The sequence below is a fragment of the Ambystoma mexicanum genome, chromosome 9 (assembly GCF_040938575.1).
Source record: "Ambystoma mexicanum isolate Mex_15411 chromosome 9, UKY_AmexF1_1, whole genome shotgun sequence".
NCBI lineage: Eukaryota > Metazoa > Chordata > Amphibia > Caudata > Ambystomatidae > Ambystoma > Ambystoma mexicanum.
The window spans coordinates 1,313,911,081-1,313,923,301 of NC_090931.1; the positions used below are offsets into that span (position 1 = coordinate 1,313,911,081).

The 12,221-nt window shown below is 47.3% G+C and overlaps 1 protein-coding gene across 1 annotated transcript in view; it reads right to left on the reverse strand.

Moving 5' to 3' along the window:
• SLC49A4 (solute carrier family 49 member 4) overlaps positions 1-12,221 on the reverse strand; it is a 599,595-nt gene that overhangs the window by 99,661 nt on the left and 487,713 nt on the right. Inside the window, exon 6 of the mRNA XM_069616688.1 lies at positions 9,615-9,682. Coding sequence (XP_069472789.1) covers positions 9,615-9,682 — 68 coding nt within the window. The remainder of the gene's footprint in view (positions 1-9,614; positions 9,683-12,221) is intronic.

A 12,221-nucleotide genomic window follows, 5' to 3' on the forward strand; every position in this document is an offset into this window, starting at 1 on the left:
CCTTTCCTTAGTGAGTGGAGGTCTGGGCACGGGAGCAGCCGTTACGCGGTCTGCTGATGCTGACTCCTGGAGTGCAGCCTGGGGATGGAGGTCGTCTTCGTCTCCCGACGATCGAACCTCGGTTACTTTAGGGAGCAAGGTACTCTTGGCAATAGTGGATAGTGAAAACGCCCAGAGGACACCGATTTGGTTGGACTTCGAGTGCTTAGTCAATGTGTTGTGGGTAGCGCTTGTGTCGCCGGGGGTGTTTCCCATAGATGCCCTGCCGGACAACCTTCCGAGGTCGGGGACTTGCGCTTGGCTGTCTCTCGACGCCACGTTGCCCTCGCTATCCGATAGGATGGGGTCTCTGCCATCACTGAAGGTGCCCTCCGCTTCCATGGCCTCTCGTTGCCTGGCGTGGTGGGCCCAACGTTTGATCGAACGGTCCTTTAGAGTCTTCAGTTTAAACTGACTGCACGCTCTGCAATTGGCCTCGGCGTGGTCCCTTGGCAAGCAGAGGTTACAGGTAGCGTGTCTGTCAACCCAAGGGTACTTGCGGTCGCACCCTGTGGCAGAGGGCTAGTGTGTGTAAGAATGAGAATGCATTACTTACCGTAAAAGCATTTCTGATGGTTGTATCTGCTTAGATTCACATGCTGTGCATAGGTCCGACATCCAGTGGTCACTGCGGAGTATTGCATTTTGTTTTTCGTAGTCGAAAAAGGGACGTCGACAAGGCGTGTCTGAAACACTATCCCTATAGTGACGTGCGTTGTACCCACAATCCCTCACGCGTCGAGGTCCCTCTGTTTGTATTTTTCTGCCCTGAGGGAGCCTTCTAGACGTGAGTGAGTACAGAAACGAGAGAGATATATAAAGGAAGTCTATGTTCCTTCCATCCGAGCGGGGAGGAAGGGTGGGCGCATGTGAATCTAAGCAGATACAACCATCAGAAATGCTTTTACGGTAAGTAATGCATTCTCTTCTGATGTTTGTTAATCTGCTTAGAATCACATGCTGTGCATAGACTAGCGAGCAGTACCCGGAGTTGGCGGTGGGTTATGAGAAGGAACAGTAGAGAAAAGGTGTCGTAATACTGCCTGTCCCACCTGGGAGTCAGATCTAGAGTGTGTATCTAGACAGTAGTGTTTTGTAAAGGTGTGCACCGAACTCCAGGTAGCCGCTTTGCAGATGGACTCAAGGGGAACATTTGCAATGAATGCTATGGATGCCCCCGTGCCTCGAGTAGAGTGTGCTCTTGGCCTAAAGGGCAGTTCTCTCTTAGCAAGAGTATAGCAGAGAGTGATGCATTGAACAATCCATCTAGAAATAGTGGATTTTGAAACCGCATCTCCTTCTCTTCCTGCTGCCACCGAGATTAGTCTTCCTCAGTGGTCTGGTTCTTTCCATGTAGAACATGACCGCTCTGCGTACATCTAGTGTGTGCAGAGTCCTTTCTCCCAAATTGGAAGGATTTTGAAAGAACGTTGGTAGTTCTATAGATTGGTTTACGTGGAATTTAGAAATAAATTTCGGAGCAAACCTAGGGTGAGTGCGTAGGACCACTTTATCTTTGTGAACTGTAACGAAGGGGTCTAGAATAGAAAGAGCCTGAAGTTCACTTACTCTCCTGATGGAGGTGATAGCTATTAAAAAAGCAGTCTTAAGCGTGAGGTGTTTAAGAGATGCTTTGTGCATGGGTTCGAATGGAGAGCCCATGAGTCTGGTAAGTACCACATTAAGGTCCCATCCGGGAGCTGGGTCAGCTATCGGGGGGTGTATTCTCTTTACTCCCTCCATGAAGGCTTTTATAACAGGGATCCTCCACCACGACACTTTGAGTTGGGAAGTGGTGTATGCAGAAAGTGCAGCTAGGTGGACTTTAATGGGGTTAAACACTAGACCTGAATCCAATAGGTGGGTCAGGTATAGGACCACATGTGTGGGAGAGCAGTCAATAGGGTTGATGCTTTTACTCCTGCACCAGATGACAAATCTTTTCCACTTGCTAGAATAGCAGTGGCGAGTGTTCGGTTTTCTGGCTTCCCTGAGGATGTCCATACATCTCTGAGGGAGATGTAAATGTCCAAATTCTATGATCTCAGGAGCCAGGCTGCTAAGTTCATGGTCTGAGGGCATGGATGCAGTGTCCTGCCCTTGTCTTGTGACAGCATGTTGTACGGGCAAGGAAGTTTCATTGGGGGGGATAGGGACATCTCCATCAAGTGAGCGAACCATGGCTGCCGGGCCCACATTGGGGCCACTAGTATCATGGTCACCTGCTCTTGGTGCATCTTGTGCACCACCTTGTTGAGGAGGGGAGTCGGGGGAAAGGCGTAAACAAATTTCCCTGACCATTGAATCAACAGACCGTTCCCCTTGGACTGGTTCTGGGGGTACCTGGAGGCGTAACTTTGGCATTGTGAGTTCTCCAGGGTTGCGAACAGGTCTATTTCCGGGAAACCCCATTGCGTGAAGACGTTTAAGACGATGTCTTCTTGCAATTGCCATTCGTACTCTTTGGGTAGGGGGAAGTCTCTGCCGAGTTTGTCTGCTAGCAGATTGAGTTCCCCTGGTACATGTTGTGATAGTAGGAACATGTTGTGTTTGAGAGCCCACTTCCATATATTCTGGGACAGCTTGGACAGTCCTGGAGAGTGAGTGCCCCCTTGCTTGTTGAGATAGTACATTGCTGTGGTGCTGTCTGTGAGGACCATCACTGTCTTTCCTTGTAAGTGTTCCTGAAAGGCTTTGAGTGCTAATAGTTCCAGCAGGTTTATATGTTTGGATGCTAAGCTCGGAGTCCACACTCCGTGAGCAGTCTGATGGGATAGGTGAGCCCCCCATCCTGTAAGGGATGCGTCTGTGGTTAGAGTGGCTTCCACTGCGGGTGTGGCAAAAGTTTTCCCTAATAACAGGTATTCCTTTGTCCACCACCGTAGCGAGAGAACCAAGGCCTGCGAGACCACCACTAGATCGTCCCATTGTCCGCTGGCCTGACACCACTGGCTGTAGAGCCACTCTTGCATTGGGCGCATGCGCAGGCGCGCGTGAGGTACCAAATAAATACATGACGCCATCATCCCTAGCAAACGCATTGCTTTGCGTACCATAACCTCTCGACCTGCCACATAATGGGGGATCTGAAACAGCATGTTTTGGACCCTCTCGTTGGAGGGGAAGACGAGGCCGTCCTTTGTTCGAATTAGAGCCCCTAGGAATTGTTTGATTTGGCTGGGGTCTAAGCTGGACTTCTTTTCGTTGATGGAGAAGCCCAGTTGGGACAAAAGGTCTACGGTCCTTTGGGTATTGGAGAAGCATGTTTCGTAAGAATCCCCTGTTATGAGCCAGTCGTCGAGGTACGGGTAAACCGGGATGGATAATCTGCGCAGGTGGGCCGCTGCCACTGCCAGTACTTTCGTGAATACCCTTGGTGCAGATGCTATCCCGAAGGGTAGTACTCTGAACTGGTAGTGTTTGTTCTCTATCTTGAACCTGAGGTATTTTCTGTGCGCTGGCAACATTAAAATATGAAAGTATGCATCTTTCATGTCTAGTGTTGTCATGTAATCCCCCTGTGATAACAGTGGGATTACATCCTGCAAGGTTACCATACGAAACTTTTGGGGGTTTGACAAAATTGTTCGCTGGACGCAGATCTCATACAGGGCGCATGGTTAAATCCTTTTTGGGTACAAGGAAGTACACTGAATAAATACCTTCTGTTACCTGCGATAGGGGGACAGCCTCTATAGCTTCTTTTTTCAGTAGCTCTTCTACTTCTTGAAGAAGAATAGTGAGGTGTTCCGGTGTCATGCGCCGGTTCCGTGGGGGTCTGTATTTTGGGGAACCGTTGAATTCGATGCAGTATCCGTGGGCTATGGTGGATAATACCCAGCGGTCTGACGTTATTCCCTCCCATGCTGAAAGGAACGATGTTAGCCGGCCCCCGACCGGTGATGCATGGGAGGGGACCCGAATCTTTGGGTCATTTGTTGGTATTGGGCTTGGGGCCTTTTGGACTGGAGCCGGGCCCTCTTCCTTTGCCACGACGTTGGCCTCTTTGACTGAACTGGGTGCTTTGGTTAGAGGGCCAGTTGGTAGCAGAGTAAAATTGTTGTTGGCTTTGCTGCTGGCGTTGGCCACGAAAGGAGCGTCTATTGCCATAGCTGCGTCTGTTAGGTGGCCTAGAAATTTGGTCAAGAGTCTTGATGGTATCAAACTCCTTCTTCGCATGTTCTAGGGCCTCATCCACTGCTTTTTCAAACAGATGTGTTTGCTCTATGGGCTTATTTATTAGGGAAGCCTGGGTTTCTGGCTTAAATCCCGAATTGCGCAGCCAGACATGGCGTTTGAGAAGTATTCCCTGAACCAGGGAACGTCCAGCTGTCTCTGCGGCATCCAAGGAGTTCTTTACTATGCCCTGGTTTACAAGAGTTCCCTCTGATATAGTAGCCAACAGGCGTGAACGCAGGGGTTCTGGTGCGTCCTCTGCTTCGCTGCGCAGCTTGCTCCACTGTGCATCTCCGTAGCTAGCTAATAGGGAATTGTTATTCGCAATCCTAGTTGAGAAGGCGGCGGAGGTCGTGATTCTCTTCCCAAGTGCATAGAGCTTCTTGCCCTCTTTGTCAGGTGGTGCCTCACTAGTAGATAGTGGTACCCCCGCTCTCTTTCTTGCGTTAGTAACTACCAGAGAGTCCGGAATAGAATGTCCCCTGATGTACAAAGGGTCAGAAGACGAAGGGCTGAAGAGCTTTTCTATCCGAGGGTTGACCCCCCTGACTAAGGCCGGATTGGAAAGGGAAGGAGTTATTCTTCTCCTTATAGAAGCCAGGAGCGGAATGGACTGACTGGGGCTTTTTCTTTAATAACTTTTTCTACAAAGTCTATGTCCGGAAGAGTCTCCCCTGTGTCTATTTCAAAATGTGCTGCTGCCCTGCGCAATAGTGCATTAAGTGAAGGCTGGTCATCTATGGGGGAGGTGTTCCCAATAGGTGAGTCCTTGGGAGGAGAAGGGTGAAAGACATCAGAATCTGAGTGCACTGATGGGGATTGCCAAGGCTGCACTGATGGGGAGTGCCAGGGCTGTGAGGTAGCTGTATCTTCCTCAAAAGCTCCTGCGCTAGTGTAAGGGTCTTCCTCAAACCTCTCCTCCTCATGTTCTTCCTCTCCACCTAAAAACTCCTCATCTTCCTGGAGGTATTGCTCCTCTTCAGTGAGGTCATATGCATCTGTAGAAGGGGGAAACAGCCTAGGAATCTTGACCCTAGGGTCATCCTGGGTCCATTCTCTTGGTCCTTTGGGTGTGGGTGGGTTTTGGCTACCCAAAAACCTCTCCATCTTTTCCATACAAGAATGGAGTCTTTCCATGGTCTCATGGGGAACCCCTGAATAGTCTAGAGGGGGGAAATCAGTGTTATCACCTTCAAAACGCTTCGAACGCTCCCACAACGTCGACGAAAGGTTTCCGTCGCCCTCAGAAAAGCCCTCCGGTAGTTCAGAAGTGCCTTTAGATGAATGGGGCAGTTCCTGGCTACTCTTGTGCTTTTTCGGCGTTTCTATTTCCTTGGGTGCGGTATTCGATGTCTGTTTCGTCGTCCGCTTACGTTTATCCTCGGAAACAATTCTCGCCAGACTCTCGACGACGAGTTCGTCAGTCGAGGGTTCTGGAGTCGGCGTTGCCTGCGCTGCGCGTTCTTTTTCGACGGCCGCTCTATGGAGCGTTATGTCGGATGTTTTTGAGGTAGCCCCCGTATTAGATGAAAGCCCAATCGCTGGTCGCGGCTGCATTTGCGGGTGGGGCTTGAGACCCTTGCGGTCTGAGGTCGACGCCGGAGTGCCCTGCGTCCCCTTCGGCGCTGGTGGATCCTTCGTCCTCGACGAAGAAGAGCCGTGGGTTGTGTGCTTAGGCCTATGGGGTCTGTGTGCGTCCTTGTCGCCGGGTTGTTCATCCCCATAAGCAGGGCGTGAGCCGAGCCCGTTGGGGCCGGGGACGGACGTCGAGGAGCGCGAGCGCTCCTTCTGGGGGTTAATGACTTCCGTAACGGACGTCGAGTTATCACCCTCCTCGTCCCTTTCTGTAACAGCGGCAGCGGGTGAGGAAACTGACTTCGACATAGCGTAGTCCGCCCACCTCTTAACTTTCCGTTCTTTAAGTGTTCTTGGTTTCAAGAGCTTACAGGCCGTGCAGCTGTCCTCTTTATGATCGAGGGGCAAGCAACGATTACAGAGCTTGTGTTTGTCCTTCCAAGTGTATTTGCCCCTACAGCGTGGGCAAAACTTAAAAGGTGTCCTCTCGATAGCTGAGGCAATAAAAACTGGTGATAACAACCCCAAGGGAAAGATAGGGGAGAAAGAAAGACATTCTCGACGAGAAGAAAAAAGTTCGAACCCCCACTCTCCCTACTGTATGTTGGCCGGCGAGGCCTGGCCACGTGTTCGGCAGCGCCGAGGGATCTCCTCCGAAAACTTGCACGGCGGAGAAACAGCTTCACAGCTAACGTCGAGGGGAGGGATCTTTACAATAAGTATATATTAAGGACCGAGGTCCGTAGTAATTGTTTTGCAATGTCTCTCTAGGAGCTCCGCGTAAGGCGACCATAAGCTGGGCGGAAAAAAACAATCTGAGGGACCTCGACGCGTGAGGGATTGTGGGTACAACGCACGTCACTATAGGGATAGTGTTACAGACACGCCTTGTCGACGTCCCCTTTTCGACTACGAAAAAGAAAATGCAATACTCCGCAGTGACCACTGGATGTCGGACCTATGCACAGCATGTGATTCTAATGTGATTCTAAGCAGATTAACAAACATCAGAAATATATATACAGAGAGAGAGAGAGAGAGAGAGAGAGAGAGAGAGAGAGAGAGAGAGAGAGAGAGAGAGAGAGAGAGAGAGAGAGAGAGAGAGAGAGAGAGAGAGAGAGAGAGAGAGAGAGAAGTATGTACCACCCCCCCACTCTCCCTACTTGTAGGGGCCAAGGCCAGAGCCCAAGTCCGTCGTGCAGCACTCGACCGTTGTTTTCTTCTCCGGTCGGCGTCGAGTGTCGAACTTCGGTGACTCGACTTTGGGATGTAGAAAACGGGGAAATATTATGATTTTTAGTAAAATTATGGCTAAAGCCAGGGAACTCTGCAGGATGCTTCCAACCAGTATGGCGGAAAAGAAACAATCCGAGGGTCCTAGACGCGTGAGGGATCATGGGTACAGTGGACGTCACACTAGGGATAGTATTACTGGCACGCCCTGTGTCGACGGCCATTTTCGAGTTTCGAAAAACAAACTGTAATACTCCGCAGCTTCCACTAGATGTCGGCCTATGCACAGCATCTGATCTAAGCAGATTCCACAAGCCTCAGAAATATATATATATTAGTACTCGGAAAGTGATGTACTGAAATCTCTCAGCCAATTAGGGAGCACAGAAGGCAGGCTTCACTGCACAGTGTTGCCAGTATTCTAAGCCCCTTGTGCACCATCCTGCCTATCAGGTGCCTGGACAGCCCCCGCCTCCAGTCATGCCTGTGCATCTCACCACCACCCTACCCTGCTCCTGACCACCACCAGCCCCAGCCAAATACTTGCCTGTCCAGCTTCCCCAGAAGTTTTGGTTTGCTCGCCCTGCTTCTCCTCTGGCCGCCATGGAAAAGGAGTAGAAACTAGGAGTAGTTGCCTTCTCTGTTTTCCATGGTGGCCAAATAGTTTTGCAATTATTTTTACTTGAGAAAAGGCTGCTGTGCCATTTAGCAAAGTTTGAGTTATTATGCTGGGCTGCCAACAGTGATAACCCCCTCATTAGCGGTATTACTGGTCTGGTAATGGCAGTGGTGTCCTTGTTAAGGCCCTTGCTTCATTTGTGCCAGACGGTGCAATGAAACAATCCTTCACTTTAACATATCAGGAAGCATGAAAACGTAATCTACCAAAGGTGGTGAACCTAATGTACATAAGACGGGTGTCATCAATATAAATAACCAGAGACGTTGAGACTGGGGCTCACCATAACTGGACAACACAGGCTATTCCAATATTGGGAGCAAGTGCCAGCGACACAAGTGATTTAACAATGTGACAACCATACAGGACATACACTGGCAGACCACAGTGTATCTCAATAATACTGAGAGGTGGAGTGTAAATTCAGATAAAGAATTGTGTTACAAATATGTAAAGAATTGTGTCACAAATGTGCAAATAAAGTTATACAAGATTAGGAATCATATGTCTAGCCCAGATAAAGCTGACTTTGGCAAAAAGATTTGCATGTGCACCAGTGGTTAATGTAGGCACAAACACAAGGGCACTGGCACACAAGGATTAATGAAAGGCTAACAAACTTTCAGATTTAAAAAATATCTAAACATAATGTCTATGGTTGAAGTATTCATTGATAAATTATACTGAACTCGGCGCTCAATATTGGGGGGAAATGTTTGTTTGGATGCAGAACATGTTGGCAGGAAGAGTTTCCTTCGAAAGGCCCATGCCACCTAGTAGGAAAGAAAGGCTTAGGAAGGTGCAGGAACTATGTTGATCGAATGTCTAACTAATTTGGTTTTAAATATAAAAAAATTAGTAAGCAGAAAACTGAAATGTTTCTGGATGTGTCTGAGCAAGAACGGGTGTAGCCGAGGGGCAGCATTACTTACATAATGTGTTATTTATGTAGCGCATTTGCCAAAGCGCTACAGAAAAATCGTTTACATACAATACATCTCGACAGCACGGATTTCCAGAAAGAAAAAACAAAGCTACACTAAGCTGCAATTCAGAAATGACTTTTTTGCTTTTCAAATTAGCAGCTGCAAGAACAAAGCGTGAAGGAAATTAGGAAAACTGCCTGCCTGGGTAAGTCTTAGTAGTGACATTGAAATACATCAGCCTGTCACACTTGACAAGAAATATTAGCTAATTTTCCTAATAACAACTTTCAGCAGATTACAGTAGGACACGTCATTGATTCAGAGTCTTGAGGAGAAATGCTGAATAGGCCCAGAGTGAGCCATTAGCTATCAGAAGTGACAAATTCCTCCCTTTTTTCCACACAACCTACCGTTCAACTGTGTACATCCAGAATTGGAAAGACGTGCTCGGAGACAGGCCATTAGCTTTTCTTAATTTACTGAAAAGCAAGGATTTGAATTCTGCAAAATACCAGTCTCGCTGCATGGTTCCAAATCAATTTTGCAGTCGTTACAAAGGCATTAGGCATTTTTCTGTCTAGAGCAAACCTATGTATTAAATAAATTAATCTACCGTAAAGGTTGAGATTTGCATGATTTGACTGATTCAGCAGGGTTTTCTGTTATTACTGGAGAAGGTTAAGGCTGCCCGCAACCCCGCAGTAAAGCACAAATTGACAGGGTAATAACAAACATTCCTGGAAGGAATGACAGAAAAGCACTGGCAGCCATTGTTATTTAGTCAAATACATTGTTATTTCCCTGCAAGACAATGCTTTGTACAATGGATCCATGAAATAACAAAATACAAGTACAGCGAAATAAGATTTGGGTTAGCATTTAAGTTCACCTTCATGTTCTGTTAGAAACAAACTTCCAGTGAAGTACCCGTTAATCAAAAAAACAAAACTTTACCGAGTTCTTGAAGGAAAACAACACGGTCTTACCTTGCCAGAGCTATCCCGACAACACAGCCTCCAACGATAGACCAAAAGCCGATCCAGCCAGCATTCACCTAGCAGAAGCACATGAACAAATGACATTATTTTATGATTACTGTACTCTTTCTAGGGTGTCTCTGGCTGGGGGCATGCCTAAGATTGCATGCAGAGTAGAACATCAAGTCCTTCCCCTAGTGAGTTGGAGTGAATTAATGATGGGAAAAGTAAGGCTGGATTCTGGGATCACAAACTCAAGGGCTAGTTTTCACCAATGAATAATGGCCGATCTTTGCAAATTCATACCAGACTTATTTTGTTTCTTATGCGTTAAGTGGAAGGTAGACGTCACTTGGGATACATACTAGTTTGTAGGTGCTGAATGGATAATGTTACTGAATATTCTGCATTAATACCCTCATCACACTACTGGGACAAATACATTCCAGATCCATTGGTTAAAAACAAATTTATATGGCACATCAGTCAGTGCCTGCAGTTAAATGGTTGAAAAGAAACAAAAATAAATAGGACTGTGGTTACAATAGTGGACATCAAATAAAGAACAAATGGGTATTCTGACATTAATACAAACATCTTGAATCCCAAAACATTATGTTGAATAACTTTAAAATGTTGGCCATCAACTGAAAACATCAGTAAATTCGAGATTATACATCTGTGTGTTTATTTTATCTATCAGTCACATAAGGTTCGGTGACAAATGTACTTCTGTGAAAGTTTAGCATAAATCTGCTAGAAATGCAAATGCATTCTAAACCCAATTGCCCCCACTCCCCCATAGGAGTTTTAATGAAATCAACATCATGCATGGCTGGGTTGACAGGATCAAGCGGGCACTTGAGAAAACAAGTGCTTATGTGAATCAAAGATGGATCGTGCAGCATTCCCAATACTGCACGGTAGGAGAGAGTTATGGTACTGCTGAGTAGTATTTGATGGAAATGTTATGAATTAATCATGGTCAATAGCAATTGTTCTGGCCAGCCTTCAGAACCCTTTCAAACGGGCAGGGAAAATCAACATGGTTAACCCCCAAAAGGCAGTCGAGTCAAAGCAAGACCACAGGCAACCCCAGGCAAGTGTGGGCCTAGTTGGTGCAGCTTGGCACTCTAGAATAAGCAAGCTGGAGACCCATTTCTGCATTTACTGTTGCTACTTAAGGCAACTTTGCAATGCTCAAGTGTGATGGATGGAAAAGAGTTTGAATTGTGATAGAGCAGGCAGGGCTACGTCCACACTCCGCCACAGACACTACTGCTGGGGCTTCGCTGAGGTACAGGGAGGTCTTTAGACAGTCCCACTGTGCATGGGAGATGGTGAGAGTGGGGAGACAGAGGCTTTGTACTACAAAGAACCAGGCAGCGCAGATAGGAGTGGCAACCTTGCATGCACCCCAGTGCATAATAATATGAAGCCAAGACCGCATTGACACTGCTGCTCTGATGTTTGCTGGTCAGATCCATGATGATTTACCTGGACCTTGCGTCTGCATTTTAATTTCTGGGCGTGGTGGGGAGTGCAATCCAGTTTTAGGCCTATTGAAGTGCCTGGGCCCAATGCCTCTAAAGTATCGGCAGAGATGTGGCATGGAAGGCTGAGAAGGAAGATATCGGTGCACATCCGCAAATCTCTGAGATACAACACCCAGAGAACCATGAAACAGCAAGGACGATTGGGCGCCGATGTACAAGCTAGCTTTTGGGTCTAGGTAGGAGCTGAGAGTGTGAGAGGCTAGTAGTAGCAATACAGTGGTGGTCATGCAGTACTCAAACATAGCTTGGTTGGCAAGGCCTAGAGGAGACAGAAACAGAAGGATGACCCTTTTTATTCATTTTGGCTTTGCTTGCATTCTGCCACCAGACCAGGAGTTGCTATTGGCAGCATGGTGACAGCCACCCTGGAGGATCTTACAAATGTCGAAAAGATGCTACATGGATTGCTATAGAGTCTTCATAATAAGGTCGACTCTATTGAGGCTAAACTCATCCCTATTCAGCAAGACGTGAGGGGTAGAAATTAGCAGGACTGGGGAGCAGGGAAAACTCCGTCATTTGGTGGGAAAGGAAGTGGAGTGTACCCAAGCTTGAATAACCTTCCAGGGTTTACAGGAACGTGCGACTGAAGCAACTTACAGGCTACAAACAGCAGAGGAGAAGCTGCAGAACAAAGCAAGGAGTTACAATGTTTGACTGTTGGGGATCCCAGACAAGAGGGGAAGAGGTGGAACTGATAGGTAAAGTGGAGAACATCATTCAGTCATAGCTTTTTGGAGAAAATACACTCCCTCAGCACTTATTAAAAGCACTTGTAGGTCTTCTACTATGGGACCTAACAGGTGTAACTTGGATGGCGGAATAATTATAGCGACCCGTCAAACTCTGAAGAGAGCCCGTTCTGATTTGTGAACATACTATTTTTCAGGTATAAACAATGGAACTTGACTTTGTAAGAGAGTTGCTGGCCATAAAAAGCAGCTTGCCGATCTGGGTCTCCAGGGCTATTTGCTTCATCCAACTATGCTCAAAGTCTACCGCAAGGAAAAACCTATTTTCCCGTGAGGACAGTGCTTAAGTCTTTGTGTATGATGTTAAA